The sequence below is a fragment of the Diachasmimorpha longicaudata genome, chromosome 4 (assembly GCF_034640455.1).
Source record: "Diachasmimorpha longicaudata isolate KC_UGA_2023 chromosome 4, iyDiaLong2, whole genome shotgun sequence".
Lineage (NCBI taxonomy): Eukaryota > Metazoa > Arthropoda > Insecta > Hymenoptera > Braconidae > Diachasmimorpha > Diachasmimorpha longicaudata.
The window spans coordinates 9,386,573-9,404,663 of NC_087228.1; the positions used below are offsets into that span (position 1 = coordinate 9,386,573).

At 40.1% G+C, this 18,091-nt stretch overlaps 2 protein-coding genes and 1 long non-coding RNA gene across 3 annotated transcripts; 1 reads left to right on the plus strand and 2 right to left on the minus strand.

The window, feature by feature from the left end:
• Positions 1-1,096: 1,096 nt before the first annotated feature.
• On the minus strand, positions 1,097-11,174 carry LOC135161158 (uncharacterized protein). Its single transcript, XM_064118473.1, has 6 exons — positions 10,775-11,174; positions 5,801-5,951; positions 2,977-3,117; positions 2,736-2,873; positions 2,389-2,535; positions 1,097-1,992 (listed from the first exon to the last, which is right to left on the minus strand). The coding sequence occupies exons 1-6, from the start codon at positions 10,993-10,995 to the stop codon at positions 1,819-1,821; spliced, it is 972 nt and encodes a 323-aa protein (XP_063974543.1). The 5' UTR covers positions 10,996-11,174; the 3' UTR covers positions 1,097-1,818.
• LOC135161159 (uncharacterized) lies at positions 7,038-8,968 on the plus strand. The gene is made up of 2 exons (XR_010298707.1): positions 7,038-7,751; positions 7,814-8,968. It is a non-coding gene; the product is annotated as an uncharacterized LOC135161159 (long non-coding RNA).
• Positions 11,175-12,282: 1,108 nt separating the features above from the next.
• Positions 12,283-17,153, minus strand: LOC135161157 (sodium- and chloride-dependent glycine transporter 2-like). The gene is made up of 13 exons (XM_064118472.1): positions 16,775-17,153; positions 15,195-15,481; positions 15,044-15,126; positions 14,754-14,886; positions 14,557-14,691; positions 14,383-14,486; positions 14,073-14,197; positions 13,904-14,016; positions 13,692-13,820; positions 13,431-13,530; positions 13,142-13,242; positions 12,757-12,909; positions 12,283-12,584 (listed from the first exon to the last, which is right to left on the minus strand). Exons 1-13 carry the CDS (start codon positions 16,929-16,931, stop codon positions 12,429-12,431), a joined length of 1,776 nt encoding a protein of 591 aa, XP_063974542.1. The 5' UTR covers positions 16,932-17,153; the 3' UTR covers positions 12,283-12,428.
• Between the last annotated feature and the right edge of the window lie 938 nt (positions 17,154-18,091).

Below are 18,091 nucleotides of genomic sequence, written 5' to 3' on the forward strand. Positions count from 1 at the left end.
CATGCTCACACTGTTAACCTTCACCCTCGGCTGTGCACACGTGCTGCATGACTTTCTCCTCAGGCACTTGAATAACTTGGGTGGTTGCAGAGAGCTCTCTAATTATTGCGGTTCTCATCGCAAATTCTATCGAAATTGTCGCACGTTAAACTGAGGTAATTTCTAGTGCTATCTCTCCGTCTCTTGTAGTTGAGATGCTACGCACTGAGTGAGATAAATAACGGCCATTTGTCCCTGATAAGCCTCCGGGACTCCTCACAAATTTCCATTGATTCGTGACTAATGGGTTCTGGTTTATAACCGGAAATTTCTGTTTACCCTTGACCACATGCAGCAAAAAAAGCAATTGAAACTTTTGGATAAATCGTCAGTAAAAAATTATTTGATGAGTAAAGGCAGAGGATATATCAATTGCAACGTGAAGAATCATTTTATTGATTAGCCTGTTCTGTGGGGAGACTTTGAATTTTGAGTTACTGTTGAGCCAAGAACATCCTGCAATTTGTGATACAAATAGTAATAACAGATACGCATGTTATTTGCCGAGGGCGCGCAATTTATTCAATCCTTTATGAAACAGAAAACCTTCCAGGGCTCTTTGATTCACGTCGCAAATTATCGGGAAATGTGCGCACATGTTGCCTACAGTACAATTACGTAACTGAGGATAATTAATTTACGATGGGCGTTGCATTATTTTACATATGGCTCTGCGAGCCCCCAGGTGGAGGTGGAGAGCCGTTCGTCTCCAATGTTATGAGAGCAATTCATAATCACAGAACGTGAAAAAACCTCGTGCTAATTAAAGTCAACACCTTTATCGGAAAAATTATAACACAGAGTGCTGTGATGTCAAATAATGATAACAATTTTTGTAATATCGAGGGGACAATGAATGAGAGAAGAAAGACGATTGATTAATTGAACATTGAAAGGAAAATCTGTATGTAGCTCTATTTCTCCAATTATTGCACCAGATTTTCTTCATTAAAAAAAATGTTTCTACAAAATAAACTCAAATTGTGTCGTGGGAATATCTGGATCTCAAGGAAATGATAGAACGGGAAAAGTAATAAATATTAACTTTGGTTTTCGCATGAATTTTTTATTGCACTTCAATTAAACCCACATGGTAAGAAAATAGTCTGACTCAACGCGAACCTCATCTACTTGAAAAAATTAGTCACTGAAATTAAATCACCTCTCTCGCCGGGGGATTGTACCACGTTTTAACTTTTAATAACATTCATGAACCAGTCTGACAGTTTATCAATACCTGAACTAATATGTCAAGATGATGCATAAGCTGATGGTGAAATGATAACATCACAATAAGAAAGTTAATGAATAAAAAGTATTTAAGATTTGACTGAACGAATAATTGTGACTAGTCAATTCTACTCAATACACTCGCAAATGATTTACTCAAAATTTATTTCTTCAGATAATAATAACAATCAATAAGTTCGATTCAAAACTTAAAAAAAATTATTTATTCCATTTCAACATCAGCTACATCTGGACAAAAATCTCTCCCATAAATAACACTTTCACCGCAGAATCACACACCCCTCAAATGTTTATTACCATTCATCAGACAGTCTGACAGTCTACCACCCCCTCCGACAATATATTTGCATGGGCAGCCTCATACCTCCCAGTAGTCGGTCCTTCACCCTCTCCAACTAACTTCTTAAAACTCCTCAGGGCTCTCCCTCCCCAGACTGCAACCCCTCGTTCACCAAGTAAATATGATGTTGTGACGAATTTTCTCGAATGAAGAAGCAAGTCATGATTTTCCCTTTATCAAGGGGACCATTATTCCTGTGTTGAGGGTTGTGCTGTTGTCTCGGGTTCACTGGCAAGTTCTTGACCCTGCGGTGATGACGCAGATGACTCATCCTTCTGCAACTTCTTGTATTTACCGTCGTCAACGTAGGAGTAGAGGATACCAAGAATTTCGTGAGCTCTAGCGTACATATCCTCCACGTTCTGTCAACAACAAATGCAGTAAATAAAAATTAATTTATTTAATTGAATTTGTTTTATATATTTTCTTTGTTTGGACGCGATATATGTCAGATAAAGGAAATTAAATGGATCTAATTGTTTGGACTAATTTTTTCATGATCATTCTGAACTGATGGAAAAATTATTTTATTGTTCATTGAATATCGACTCTGTCATTCGTGCTCTCATCGAATTATTATTCAACACCTGGAATCAATTCAACATAAAGTGCAGAGGTGAAGCAACCGCAAAGAGCAGAAGGAGACCGGATCTGCTCTATTAGAATCTATTACACTTCGTGACGACAATGTGTTTGCTGTGAGCAAGTGGGTGGGTACGTGTTAATTACACCCACTAATTGTTTAATATTGAGCCCACCTGTGCCTCCCTGAGATCTTTTATTGCAGCGGTTTCGTAATGGAGTCGGTCGTATTCCTCCTGAGATAACATGTACCCATTGTCGATGTCTGATTCCGCCTCCTCCTCGCGTTTCACTTCTGCCAGTTCCTCAGCGGTCAAGGGTATCTGAATGTTCATTGCAAGGGATGGGTCGTTAAAAATTTTAGATTGAAAGGACTGCAAAGAAATTGAAACTGGATTTCCGCGACGAAAATCTAAGGAATCGCAATCAAAATCGGATTTCTAAATCGGTGGGATTAATCATATCGTATGTACTTTCAGAAAATCGATAAATAATTCCGGTCTTATGTCATTGACTAATTTACCAACTCAGGAGATCCGTTCACTGTAATCCGTTTCATGTAAACTTCTGTTTCTTCAGCTCCAAGCTTCTCCTCTGTCTCTAAATGCGGATAGAGATTGCGATACAGAGACTGTGCTATTTTTATCTGCTTCGGTGATCGCTGAAAAATTTTACGACGGAATATTGAAACTCATTGGATTCAGGGACATGTTCCTGCTAATTAATGACATATTCCTGATTTTTTTTTTTCGAAATGCACTCACTTTCTTCCTCTTCTCTTCTATGATAGCGTCGCAGTAGAGATACAGCTGGAAGAGGGGATACCTGCGGATCTCCAGAGGTGCCTCTTGGACGGGTATCAGTCGATTCAGTATCATCATCTTCGTTCGTATGAGTTCATTTTTCTGACAGGAAAAAAATAAAAAAGATTTCCATTCAAAATTTGTTAAACCGAATTTTTAAAATTATTTCATTTTTTCCATTGTCACGTGGACCTGGAAATGAGAATTCCATTGAATGAAGGTTGATTGAGATAACCGTTACTTTAATAGGTAAATGCGTCCACTCAGTAATTTCATCGGCTAGAAAGCCCGAACTGGAGGACTCAGACCACCCCAATGATCTCGAAGCCGATGTTCTCTACAGAAAAGAATGACGCGAGGCGCCAGGAAGGGCCGCCGTTTAGACGACACATTGTATCGAGTGTAAACGATGCGAAAAACATGGCGAAAGAGAGAATCGGCGAGAAATAAATGACGTGGGTGCCAGCATTACCTTTGTACTCGTTGGGATGAGGATTAATGACATTCTATCCGCATCTGTCGCCTCCCTATAGCAATGTCTGTCCCCTTGTGTTCTCCGTAATGTGTTCGTTCGTTTGTCTAATTGATTACATGAATGCGAGACTCGATAGTTTTACGATGCGCGGAAACCCAATAAAATGAATATTCTTTTCACGAAATCATTGTTAGAAGATTTGGCTGAAATTTCCGAGAAGTTGTTTGGAAATAATGGTTGAGTTACGAGTTACTTTAATACATAACTTTCTACTTAATTTTTTTTTTTACTTTCGAAGGAGCCTTAACGTTCTAAAGAAAAACCGGAATTCAAATTTTTACTTTTAATTTTACTATGGAATCGTCAATGGGAAGTGGAAATTTATAAATCGTTGCCGTAATGTCGGACATTGCTCCGTCTAATTGAAAATATATTCGAGGGCGGGAATCTTCCAGGAATGCCTGGAATGGAGACGGATGTGTCAGGTGAATGGGCGGACATGATTCGTGGGTCGAGTGGGAGGCCGTAGGTGGGGCGATCTGTCATTAATGCTTGAGGCTAATTTTCCTGATTAAAATTATAAGGATTTCGTATGCATGCGGAACACGTTTTGAATATTGTATGATTACTTATGTATGCGATATGTGAGGGGCTATCTGGCGGTAATTCCGCAGACCCTGCATGCCTGACATCGTATGGAATTTTCTACTGAACACAAAACGATGAATGGCATCAGAAATTTCTGCGAAATTGGCCAGTAATGACATGAGAATATTCAATACTGCCCTTGAGTAAATGTTCGTCTACATTTTCGTGTTTATATTTTCAAACGAAATTGTTTGCCAAATTAAAAAATCAGGGAAGCGGCGAATATTATTCGTATGAGGATCTACAGTAGGTCAGTGTTTTCCTTCAATTTTCATCTTATGAATAATTTAGGAGATTGATTTTAAGGGAGTCCATGTGATACTGCCATCATAAAGTTGAGTTTTCATTCGAATTCTTGAAATAAGTCAAACAATCAAGCGAAAATTCAAATCTCCCCGATTCGCTGGCAAATGCCGCAATAAACAATTTCCGACCCTCCCCTTGCACACCCAAAACGTCCAAATCCCCTGACTCTCTGTCTATCACCCATTCACGATCTTCCATTCCCTTTCTCCCATATCCCGACAACACGAACATTCTCTCAGTGGCAGTAGTGATAGAGTCGCAGTGTAAAGCCACACACGGCTCAGCTTCGTGTCAGCAACGACACGCGATCATAGTATACTCATAACGTACTTTAAAGTACCGTTTCACTTAGTCATTGGGCTTGAGATTGCCCCGTGCATCGAAATGGCGGGTAGCCAAGGCCCATCATCAGCCACCCCTCCTCCCCAGGGGGTGGGGAAGAAAAATAAAACGGCCTATGCTCATGCAACACACATTCTTCTATGCATTACATTCCTGTTTAAATTTGCCGCCGCCCGGGGGAGTGTCCTCTCCCCGACGAAACCAATAGTCAATAGTATATAAGAGAATGAGAAAACAAAACTATTTCCTCGATGCACAACGAGAAAAAATAAAAAAACGATGACTCATTCTCCTTATTCTTCAACAACTTATATTTACCTGTCCGTCATTTTTTTTTCTCTTGAAAAGTCCATTCCAGGAATGACAAATGACAGACCGGGAATATTGGATTGTATCGATTTACGAATAGTTGTTAAATTTAATGCTAAACCGATCATGGAGGATTAATGCGAAAAGACAGGATTTTACCGCATAACGAAAAAAAGAATAGACGTTTCAATTTATTTTTCGATTATTTTCAACGAACAGAAACATCAAGACTCTGAGGAGAATATAGGCAGGTGGAGATATCAAAAAATTTCAATCTATCCTTTCCCCTCACTACGCCGGCTATTTATTTCGACCTACATGTTGAGACCGAATAGAGGAAAATAAGAGCGGTGGAGAGAATTTGACATTTTCATCAAACTTCCGGGTGGAAGTTTTTACGATGTATTATTATCTTTATGGTTGTGCTTGGAAATGATATTTTTCCCCCACATATCCTACTGCCAACCTGGCCTTCAGACGTGGGGATTCACCTACTGCGGATGAACATAGCATTGACTCGCACTACACGATTGGGAATTCTCGCGGAAACTGGGGGGGCGGTGTGCGATAATTTTAAGGGGTGATCTTGGATTCAATTTGAAAGGAGTTCCGTCTCACTAGATTGAAAACTTGTTCTGATTTCGTTAAGGGTATCCCAGTATTTTTGATACCTCGGTGGAGACGGATTTTTCGTAACGACATTACCTTTCGCTCGTCTATCCTTCCCTCTTGCCGCCTTTCATAATCCTGTCGTATCCTCGCCATGAGTTTCAGCATGTACCTGCGATCTGTCAGCCTCACAACACTGCTACCCATCAGCATCTCCAACTTGGACCTCACCGGTGGATTGCTGAAGCTGTAACAAAATGCCTCAACGCATCAAAATCTTGTTGTCTTCTTAATTTCAGAATTTGTAGAGAAAAAAGGGCTTTTGATTATCGAGGATATATCTGCGGCTTTCAAGAATGGAACTATTATGACTAATCATGAGTCCTAATTAGTACATAACTAGGACTCACATGGAAGCCTCCCCAGATATTCCCCATCTTTTGGGAAATTACGAGAATAGAAAAATAGTGAGGGAATAAATTTCTTGAATTTAGCGTTTCCATCTGCAGCTCTTTAAAAAAATCCCCATTTTGCCCCTCACCCAGTTGCTTACGTCATTCGCCGGACAATTGTATCTCCCCATCAGCGATTTTACGTCTTTCCGTCACTCTACGATAATTCCACAGATTTCGATGGAAAATATCAAATTCCATGGATTTTCGTCACTAGAAAATAACCCACCAAAACAGCCTGATACCGATTTATCGATAGTTTTATCAGACAACACCACATTCGACGAACTTCTGGGCTCGACTGAGCCGGGTATGAACAGAAATTCACGTGAAATAAGGTTTCGTGACTAACGGGCCTCCAGGCTGTGAGGGTGGCATGAGGGTGGTAAAAGTATCTCCAGAGCTGTATGACAAGACTAGTTTCGATGCGTTTACGCTGCATTTAACGCGTCTCCGTGACCTTCCCGATGACGCTGATGGTTGCGTCAACGATTAAACGACGAACGAGAAGTTTCAAGGGTTCCATTGCGTCTCGAAACCAGAGTTATTTCGAAGGTAATGAAGTTGGCGAAGGATGAAATTATAAACTACTCAAAATTGTAATGTTAATTCTCAACTTGTGATAGACTTTAATGCACCTTAATAACACTGCAAACTCTTGAATCGTAAGTACACGCGAGAGTTCAACCGGTGATTGCTTGAATCTCAGAGCTTAGGTTTCAGTCTGTGATTTTTATTCATAATGAGCACATGATGTCTGCTGGAGAGAGATTACAATCGAGGAAAATGCAGTGGGGAAGAACCCGAGGAAACAAATGATAAATATTACAACAATTTGTTGATGATTCAAACAATGACTTCCGGATCAATCAATGGTAAAGTCCATTTATTTTAAATCCTGTAATTTTTGTGAACGAAATTTCTTATACGGCACTTGAGGAATTATTTTTACAAATGAAAACGATGAAATTTTATTGAATCATTGAAAAAAAAATCACAAACATTTATCAATAACGAATTTTTCCAAAATTTCAAGAGACATTTTCTTCTTCACTTGTTAAAAATCCTGGTGGATTAATAATCGATCGAACGCTTCTGAAATGCCAACTAAAAATCATCACCAACAGGGATTGATAAAATTGATAAAATAAAGAGAAGCTGACTGGTCGTAGACTCTACGTAACGTAATTGATGTTATTTTATCGGCAAATATGTACGCCGGGGCTTAATAGGGTGGAAAGACCGATAATTCATCCAACGCCTTCAGCTTCACGGTCGTACACAATTCATATTATTTATCTATATTCTCCGAGGGTGATACGCCAGTTGACATTGATCGAGAATAAAACTCCGGTTCAAATTTATGATGGTTAATTAATGAAAAATCGTGAACTGATTGAGTGACGTATTTTCAATGAAGATGATTAGAGAAATACCCAGAGCGACTCGGTGTGACTGTCGGCGACAATTGATTGAGTATTCCCCAGTAAAAAAATATGCCCATCGGAGAGAGGGCCTCCTCCATCAGTCCATGGCAATTAAAATTAATTGGAATGATGAGAAGAAAAATTGCAAAAAATTGTGTAATTTCCAAGGTCAGTTTGCTTGATATCTCATTATTATTAATTTAATAACTTTCTCTCGTTTTTTTTACCAGAATGCGAGAATGAGAAATTCGTGAAGGTCGACCATGCTTACAACTGTACGAAACTCTTAGCACTGAATTTTTATTTGCGTTTGAATAGCGTAAAAATAGGCAGAATGTGCACCAAATGCCCCGAAGTATTTTGATAGAAGAAGTGGAGCAATGGAGGAACAAAAAAATGGATGAAGGGGGAGGAGATAGGCTTTGATGGTAGCGCTGAGTACGGAATAGAAAAATAAGTAAAAAAAAATTGTGGAGAGAGAAAAAAAAGCGAAAGAAATCGTTGGAAACGTTTGTCTGCTTGAGTTTCCTGAGCGTGACACAACGAGAAGAGAAATAGAGAAGAAGACAAAAAAAGTAGATAATGCAGGCGTAATGGTGAGTGCATGCCAGTGGGACAGGTTCAACGAATGTGGGACGTACGGAAGGACGATCGAGTATCGATTATTTGGGTTACCGGGGGGGGGGGAGGAGGAGGAGTGAATTTATACGCTTCCGCATGGGCTAGGGACACCCAAGGTCCTTCAGTTCTTCAGTGAATTGTGTGTACCAGCTCCTCTTTCTATCACTTCACAGCTACTCCTCTTGTCGCTTTTGTTTTCGTTAGCTGGGGTGTTATCTAGACGGTTCCGACAAATTGTCCGCGCGAGGGGTGGCGATGGGAGGAAGGGGAATTACGGGGCCAGGAGGTGACGACGGGATGGGTCAGACGAGGAGATGCTTTCAATGGGTTTCATTGAAGACACCTCGGAGGTCAATGGATTTTTTTTATCTGTTGGAGAATTTTTGAATGTCGATGGGACGACGGCGATGGAGCGTTGATGGTATTTATAAGGGTTTCGGGGTGTAGATATTTATGAATTGATTTCGGGTAGTGGGATTTCTGAGGGAGATCATTCTTCGGGAGAAACCGAATTGTCTCTGGCGAGTCATCGAGGAGTTTCATTGAATATTTTTAAAATTTTTGGAGCTTTGGGAATTTTTGGATATTTATGAGAAGAACTCGACAGGTTATCCATGCGTGTATGGAAGATGTTATGTTTTATATACTCCCTAGTCCTTGTGACCTTGGATTTGGAAGTATTGCTGAGGATAAACTGAAATCGAAAAACCGCAGAATGTTTATCGTGCGATTGCTCGAATCAGTGTTTAGGATAGGGGGTATGTTCCTTATTGAATAACGAAATTTTCATGCCATGTAACCACCCACTCCTCGGGGCTGATGTATACGCATTCCGATGCATGGTGATGTCTATACCTCAACCAAACTGATATTGCCTCGATGTAGCGTGATCGAAGGTAAGTGCAAGTGCACGAGAAATCGAGTATCGATTTTGGAATACCATTCCAGAGGAATAAAGCACATATGCGATGTGGTGGTGTTGGCCAACAGGCATGACTGCCAGTTTCATAATCAATGAGTGGCTGAGGGGTGTGAAAATTCACTATATCAACTAGGAAAATTAGTTAATTAATTCCCAGAGATGATAACTCAATGAAATAAATTATGCAAGACAATGAAGAAGATCTAAGATTTTTTTCCCGCCTGAATATTTTCAAAAGTCCAACTTCTCCAGAGAATCTCATCAGTTTTTGTTTGAGAAAATCATCTCAAAGTTCGTAACTCGTAATTGTTGTCTCAGAATTATTGATGAGTGAATGAACACTCAGATTTCCAGCTCCCACGCACGTTGAGTTCATCACCCCAGAGAATTTTGTTATTTATACCCTCGTGTGTTGAAAAAGTTATCAGACTTTCCCGAGCTTGTCACCCCGAGAGTTACGTGTGAAGCCGTAAAATTTGATTATTCTTCTGTGGTAGACATATTTTCTGGACCATCTCCATTGCATACAAAGTGAATTCCTCCAATTCCAGGATAAATAAATAATTTCGTTTCATATACATGGTTCATTTCTCTGTCATATTTCGTTACTCACTTCATGAAAAGATACTAGTCTATTAGCCTAAATTATCAAGAGATAATCTACGTATTTTCCTCTTAGATTACGAAAGCCTTTCTTCCACTTCTCGAAGGCCTTGACACCCCTCCCGTTCCATAATAATCCTCCTCACGTGTGCCCTTTAATTTCAAAAGTTGTCTCCTGAAACTGAATTTCCTCCTTCATCTGATCTTGCTCAATTCAACCCAATGTGCTGCCCATAACGTCATTATTTCCTTACTCCATCGCACACGTTTCGTGCTAGCACGACCCTAATTTCAAGTCCAATTGTTCATGTGTAAATTTGATAATTTTATCTGGCAATGTCACGCATCGTGTAATTTCGAAATGACTTCCTTCACTTGCGGCGTCAATTAATTTCCAGGAATGAGGAGGCTCATGCTGAAGTTACTATAATCTCTCTAACTACTGTACGTGCGGTTAACTGAAATCACGGGTTACTGCCTGTTCTTGTGGGCGTATTTAGCTCCGTTTCCCCAGTGGAAATTGCAACACTCTAATATTTTGTTTGTGTCTCCTAATCCAATTGCTGGATCCCGGAGAAGTTGCTGATAAACTACTTCTGACTTCACGACGTCAATGATAACATAAGAGGAAAGATTATAGTCAATCCAATTGCAATATTTTGAATGGCAAAGTCATTCAATAGTTCGTCAGTGGGTAAAAAGGCACTGAGGGTTAAATTCCCCTTCACAATTCATTTCCCTGTCCTATTTTCACTTCGGAAGGTAAAGTAGGCAGCGAATACCACTGACGTTTTGGTTTTTTATCGTCTGTGAATGGAGCAGAGAAGCAGATCCTCAAGGATTGGAAATTATTCGAATAGGAAATTGTAAAAGCATAGGGGACAATCACTAATTTTTTTTCGCGATTTTTCTGTATTCGTATTTATTCACTTTCACTTTCCGTAATTTTTTGTTTATAAAATAGATTAAATATTCCTCTCTGACAGAACACCCACGCGATCATTTTTATCACGAATTTCTCCCCTTCTACGGTCCTGCAAAATACCTGCAATCAATGATCGGACGATACCCCGGATAAATCTCCCCCTCATTATGGGTCTGGTGCATTCTCCTCTTCCTCTCCCTCAGCATCTTCACTTTATTCGCAACTGTCTCCAGCCAGTCCTCAATATCATCGCTGAAGCGATCAACTCGCGCGACCTCCGGTATAGCGTGAACGAGGATCTCCACCGTCGCCCAGAAGCTCTCCCCCGATGCCGGAATCATCTTCACGATTTCCACAATTTATTCAGTTCCACTTTTTCACTCGAATATCCTTTCTACCCGCTGCACCGAGCAATTATCCCGGCAACTACCGGCAATTGTCTCAACGTCATTCGAAAGCGTATTCTCGAGCGAACGCTATCAGTGATTTCACTCAAATGATTCGAGTGCTAAAAGGCATCGGTGAATTTTCGTTTAACCCAACGCCTCTCGCGTCTCTCGCGAAACAGTCGTAGCCAGGGGGGTCATGCGAGGAACTTCAGTGAGCACGTAACCCCACAGACAGGCAATTCCCATCCACATTGAATCATCGGGATTGTGGATAACCGGGCATCATGTCACGTTATAGATGTTCTGTAGGCAGCCAGACGACATGACACTATCCAGTTGGCAGCACGCGATTCACACTGCGTGTGATTTTCCGCTACACGGGGATAAATTTTGTTCTAAAAATTCTACTTCGAGTTCTGGAAAAAATCACAACCCCTCGGTTGCGAATGAATCTACCGCTATAAAGGGGAAATTACAATTAAACAATCACAATAATTTTATTTGACTCAAGGGGTGAATTATATGAGAGACATTCCCCGAGTCACGATTTCATATTTCGATAATTATTTTCTAGTTCTCATGAGTGGTTCTCTCAGAAGTCTTCATCAACTTAGTTTACCACTCGAAGGCAAGAACAATTAATCACAAGGTTAAATAAGAATTTTTCACGATTAAAGTGATTTCGATCGGCGCTTGCCAAACCACACACGGAATAATCTACTGTGAGTGGAGTACGAGAATGCCGTTAGACTTTTTACAAGAAAGCGTCGCGTGATTAGCCCCCGAGTAATGCTAAACTCTCAACATACTTGACTCCTCGAAAACGAGTACCGGAAAACCCAGAAATCGATTTTTCAGGGTTGAATAATCGTTCGTGCTAAAGTTGCCAGCTTTTTCATGCTCTTATCCTCCTGCTGGTTTCTGGTTGGTGAGAAATAATTTTGATCCATAAATAGATACGTCTTGAGGGATTTTTCTGACGTCATTAATACGAATTAAATTATGTAATTACTTACGCATATTTCAACGGCTTCACTTCCCACCATCTCAAAGGATAATCGTAAGGATCCATCAGCGACGAAAAAATCAGCGCTTTATTTTTTACTTTCTTCTTCTTCGTTTTCTTGGTGACACTCGATGCACGCTTCGATTCATCGAAGTGAGTGATCCTCCTATTCCCAGCAGAGGACATTTTTCAATTTTTTTTTTACTCGTAAATGATTAACTCAACACAGATAATTTTGATTCATTTCCTGAAGCCTTATATTTTACATTTCTTAGGTTAACATGTCAGACAGATGAAAACGGATGGCGCCAACGTCTCCCTGATGTATGAGATCCATGAACGATATGTTTTTAATTTTAATCTTCTCGTAATACATTTCTCAGAGACTCGTAATTTTTATAATACTTATGTTGGGGAGCTCAGGGTCACTCGTTCCTGAGAGATATCGCTTCCACGCTTCCCTGTCTGCTGCCTTCTGGGGTCCCCACTCCGGGGTAGGGCTGGTGCCGACCTCGAATCTCTTCTTCAAGGATCCCTGAACGCCAGAAAGTAGCGGGAAATGATTTTTAATTGAATCGGATAAACTTCTTGATGAATACAGTTCACTTGAAAAATTTATCCTCATGGTCACGTGGGGAATCGAGTTCTTATCTCGTCTACTATCATTAAGAGAGTAGTAAAATATTTTTATGGATAATTAGTCTCACCTTCGTCTTCAGAAGAAAGTAGATCATGTATCCTGGTATGCAGAGCATGCTCACCATGCAGGAACACCACCCCAGAAGGACTGCCCACTCAGGGTATTGAACACCGTTGTACGATATTCGCGTGTTGAAGACAATCGTCGTTGCAAAGATGAACTGCACAAATAAAAAACAATTCGATTCATCAGTGACATCGTACTTTCTGTTCGTTTGCCCCACCATTTAACGAGACTTTCCCTCCCTACGCCCTCCTTTTACAACCTCTATAATGAGTGATGAATGGACATGAGGCACGAAGAGTCAGGTTTTTTATCTTTTCGATATAAATAGGCCTTTTTGCATCGCGTTCCCCCTACAACGTAGTTTATTATTAATGAATGCAACTTACTGTGAGGATAACTGGTGTGATGTATTTCCAGGAATATGGCCACCATGGATTTAATTTTTTACCCAACATGAATTCCACGTCACGAACGAAATTGTCACAACCTGAGAAAAAAGGACAGTTTTAATGAGGGATTTAAATTATTAATTGACGAAATGGTTTGATGTTCCACACGGAGATGAATATTCTCTAAAAACTGTCCAATTATTCCCATAATTGGTAATAGAAATTGGGTTTTTCGTTATTTCTATCGGAATTGAAGATAAAAAATCAGAATAGTTCGGATATTTACCATAGGTCCAACCAACAACGATCACTTCGGCCAGACAAATGGATATCACAGAAACGGAAGCTGCATACCAGTCAAACATTTGCAAAAGGTACATTCCGCCCTAGAAACATTAAAATAAAATAATTTAACAATTTTCGTTGGGTCAATGCAACCAATTTTGCAGAAAATTTCATTGAATTTTTATTTATCCACCAAAAACGACTCCCTACGGTCTCTGAAATTTCGGACTTGGGATCAATGTTGAATGAATAGACTACTCACATTTGTGACGAACATCAGCGATCCCAAAAAGAGTACAAACATGGAGCCCATCGCCACGAGTTGTTTTCTCTTTCTCAAATGTGGATACGCGTCTGTCACGCTTGATATTATGGCCTCGATTTGCACGAACTTGAACAGCAGACAGCGAATGATAAATTCTCATGTTTAACAACTGTTTGATGGGATATTTCAAACTCGGGAAAGGTACTCACGCAACTGTCCATCCCCAGAAAGTAGAGCATCGCGAAAAAGAGAACAGACCAGAGTTGAGGAAAAGGAAGCATAGTGAGGGCTTCAGGGTACGTTTCAAAGGCCAACGATGGTCCTGGAAGAATCGATTATCTTTCAGATTTTAAATGGTCGATTCAATGATTTACTCACCCCCAGTAGCTACTGCTGCCACGGGGAGGCCTGTTCTGTGGGCCATGAACCCCAGGACGGAGAAGACTACGAAACCAGCGAAAATGCTGGTTCCGCAGTTCAGAATTGGAATCCAAATGGCGTCTCTGTGGAGAATAAATAATTAAAATCCTAAAAATCAACAATACTCTTACAATTAAATTAAACAGATGCAGATGGTTGAGATTAGATCAAACGTCAGTGATTTTTCTCCGAAATTGTTTCAATAAATTTTTTTTATCAAGACCGACTGGAGTAAAATAAATTTCATTGACAGAAAATGACAACTCACAATCGATTGTCATTTCTGAATTTATTGTAGCTGGCCATATTGACGATTCCACCCCAACCGGGGCCCAAAGAGAAGAAGATTTGAATGGCTGCATCAGCCCAAACCTAAAAAAATCCCCAAAATTGTTTACGAACAGAAACTTGATCACAAAAGTATTTATTTCAATTTATTTACTCGTAAATCAGTGAGTTGCGACCACTTCGGTGTTATGTAAAACCAGATGCCATCTGAGGCACCTGGAAGGGTGACGCCTCGTATCAGCAGAATAAATAGGATGGCGAAGGGGAAGGTAGCTGTGAAGTACACCACCTGGAGAAAAATTTAAAAAATCCTTCAGTAAGATCTGGACTCGAGTGTAATCACCGGGTTACCTTGCCGACGCTTTTTACACCGTTGCATATGCAGAGGAAGACAATGATCCAGGAGATGAGGTTGCAGATGAAGAGAGGCCAGACAATGCCGCCCATCTCGTCGACGCCGGATGAAATTTCCAGGATGTGACGACTGGAAAAAAATTATAGTGAATCTACACGTATTATTTTCCTCATGCGTCATGAACTGAGATCATTTAATGCAACTGGAGCTGATTAGATGAATTTTTCAAGAACATGATCCTTATCACTGCAGCTCACAATCGTCACTAAAATATTAATTTGTTTACTTGAAAAATTCTTCAGCAGGAGTACTGACTTTCTGCAGCAGACCTTCGACCTCTGTCGTGTTTTTAACTCTAACATCGTTGATCTGAAATTGAGTAAACGTGAACATGATTACTGGAATGAACAAATGGGGAGGGCAAAGCGTGCACTAACTTTGATGCAACTAGGGGTATTCCACGGGTTATCGCAGTCCTCCCAAGGTAGCTTGCTCCTGAAGGACATCGACAGGAACAGGAGTGGATACGAAATGATAACGTTATAATACATCGTGCAGATGAGATTGACAATGACAATCGCAAATCCTGCGCCCTTGAACAAGGGACTTATCTTGAACATGGTGATGCATCCTGTCCCACCGAATTGTCCTAAGCAGGACTCCATGAAGAACAGGGGGATGCCACAGAGGAACAGCATGAGCAGGTAAGGCACCAGGAAAGCTCCTACAAGATAGATACAATTTTTCAAGATGGATCTCGAAATTTCAGTGATATAAACCAATAATTGGGGACTGATTCTTCCAAATCAGTGACATTCTCATGAAAGCTAAATCTTTTTATTATCTGTCAATAAATTGTTAGTTTAATTAAACTATTGGTGGTACATGACACTTGTAAGAATGTTTCTGATCATCAATGACTTATATCCCTGAAATTCTGGGATCTTGAATTACCGAGACCGTAATTACTTAATTCCCCAAAGTTTCAGTGTTCATTTTTTTGACATATGTAGCGGAAATTTCATTAAATATTTCAAAGTAATTCAAATAATTACCATTTTATATATCATGAGCGTCAACTACTTTGTTGATTCAAACAACTTTTACTTATTCAATTCTTTCCCCCCAGCGCACACCCATTACTATTACTTATATGTATATGCATGTCAAGAAGATGGTTCAAGGGCAGTGGTCAATTTGTTGTACGTGCTTATCAGAAATAATTCAATGATGGCTTTTACTCAATTGCCCGTTCTCCCTCAACCGGAAATTATTTCAACACCGAAATAAAATAGTACGCAGCATGTAGTTAACGGGTTATACAATGTCCACAAGGGAGTTCACGCACTTTAGACTATTTGGCCCTTCACGAGCCACCAATTGATAATACAATAATAAATCGTGCATTAGTGGACAACAAATTGTTGGCCACACAACGGTGTTAGCGAACATCACGAAATCATCATTGAAAGTCAATTGAATTAAAGTGAACCAACAATTTCTCAGAAGTTCTCAGAATATTTTTCACGGGAAACTCATTATCGCTAAAATTTCAAATATCAAGACGAAAACACATTTTTTAATTCCTGTAATTGTACTTTTGATGGAGTCTCATCATCAAAATTACCCGGAATCCGGTAAACGTTCACTGTTGAACGCCAGACGTTCACGTGGGCGACAATTCATCATTTTCCACAATGTTGCGTGATGCGCTCCTAAACATCATGAAGGTACGACAATCATTGAAGAATTTCGAAAAATGAGGAAGTGTTTGGAGCAAAAGAGTTAATAATCCCTGTTGATTACTAAGAAAGTTGACAGTGAATTGTTTAATAGTTTAATCTGTTAACTTCTAATTTTAGTACTGAACGCGCGAGGTAATGGGTCCTGAACTTATGGTTGTGCTGCTTGAATGGGGTAATTGCACTTGAATGAAATGTAGGGCAGGTTGGTGAATTGAGAATGTACTTGATGGTGATTTTGGACGGTGTATTTAGGCCAATGAGGAACCACTCACCTCCGCCATTTCGGTAGCACAAATAGGGAAATCGCCAGACATTTCCTATTCCGATGGCATAGCCAGCGCACGAGAGGATGAACTCGGTTTTACTGGCCCAGGTGCCTCTCTCCGGCACTTCCTCATCGGTCTCCGCTCGATCTTTATTCGTTGTCATGATGGAGAAATTGTTCCTAATCAACTACTCGTGGAGATTGATTTATGAATTGAGGGTGTAAAACAACATCGTAGATGTTTGGTAATTTTTTTCGACTGATCCTGAAAGTAAAATTAAAATTTCAGGGGGTAAATTTGCTCTGCCTAATGCACTACACAGCGAAGAGAGCTTGACTGACAACTGGTTGGTCGACGACTGTGACAATGCTTCTGCAGATGGACCAGATTCCCTAATGTCCCCATGCTACATCGCGCAATCACCTCAGTTACCGCGTTCACTTTATAAATAGACTGATAGCGCTGATTATGATGATAGCTGGTGGTCAAGATATTTTGATCTCGTCATATAAATTGATGTGGATGGCTCAATCGGCGGTAGGAAAAGTTTGAGGAAGAGAGAAATTTTAATCGTGAAAATTTACGGATGCGATTTCGATCACCTGATCACAACATTGTGTATTAAAATTGAACATTAATTAATGCCAAAAAAATTTACTAATTATTCAAATAATTCGGATGAACTATGTTAAGTTTGAGGGAGAGAGAAATTTTCATGGTGAAGATCCTTTGGGTCACTGAAAAGCTCGTCAGAATAATTTTCGGAAAATCCTTCCAATGATTTTCGGAAAATATTATTATTCCAACGACAGATATTTTTCTATAGTTCTCTTCACCCCCGAATTCTCGATCGCAAACGCATAAACCAGATTCCTCTCATGTGTTATCATTCACAGGTGACCCTCAGTAGATATCAGTCCCGGTGATATCGACCATGTTCCTCCCTCCATTACCATCCGAGTCCTTGTACATCAATCCTCAACTCCTCCAAGAGATCGCAGCTGCTCAACTGAAACTCGTCAGCTCCGCAATTTCAATTAAATAATCAGCTTAACGCAAACCTCTGTGATTACTCCCGAATGAATGCTCGTCAGCGGGTTGCACTAAACTACTCTCTGATGAGCCTCATCCCTCAAAAGACCAAAACTTAATTAATAATGAGACATCGGGAATTACTGCACACCGAAAATTAAATAAGCGAATCGATGTCCATTAGCTCACGATAATTCTTCGATTGTCGAATATTCGCAATTTCCTCGGAATATTCGCAGTGGAAGGAAAGCGACCTTTCGTACGTGAGAGGACATACATAATGAAGAAGTA

What these genes read in the sequence shown, in the direction of transcription:
- LOC135161158 (XM_064118473.1), bottom strand. Translation starts at nt 10,995, where the DNA reads ATGATTCCGGCATCGGGGGAGAGCTTCTGGGCGACGGTGGAGATCCTC. An exon ending in CGTCCGATCATTGATTGCAG is followed by an intron (nt 5,952 to 10,774) that starts GTATTTTGCAGG and finishes ATTTTGTTACAG; the next exon opens with CTTCAGCAATCCACCGGTGA. An exon ending in AAGATCTCAGGGAGGCACAG is followed by an intron (nt 1,993 to 2,388) that starts GTGGGCTCAATA and finishes TGTTGTTGACAG; the next exon opens with AACGTGGAGGATATGTACGC.
- LOC135161157 (XM_064118472.1), bottom strand. Translation starts at nt 16,931, where the DNA reads ATGACAACGAATAAAGATCGAGCGGAGACCGATGAGGAAGTGCCGGAG. An exon ending in CCTGCTGAAGAATTTTTCAA is followed by an intron (nt 14,887 to 15,043) that starts GTAAACAAATTA and finishes ATTTTTTTCCAG; the next exon opens with TCGTCACATCCTGGAAATTT. An exon ending in TCACACCAGTTATCCTCACA is followed by an intron (nt 12,910 to 13,141) that starts GTAAGTTGCATT and finishes TTATTTGTGCAG; the next exon opens with TTCATCTTTGCAACGACGAT.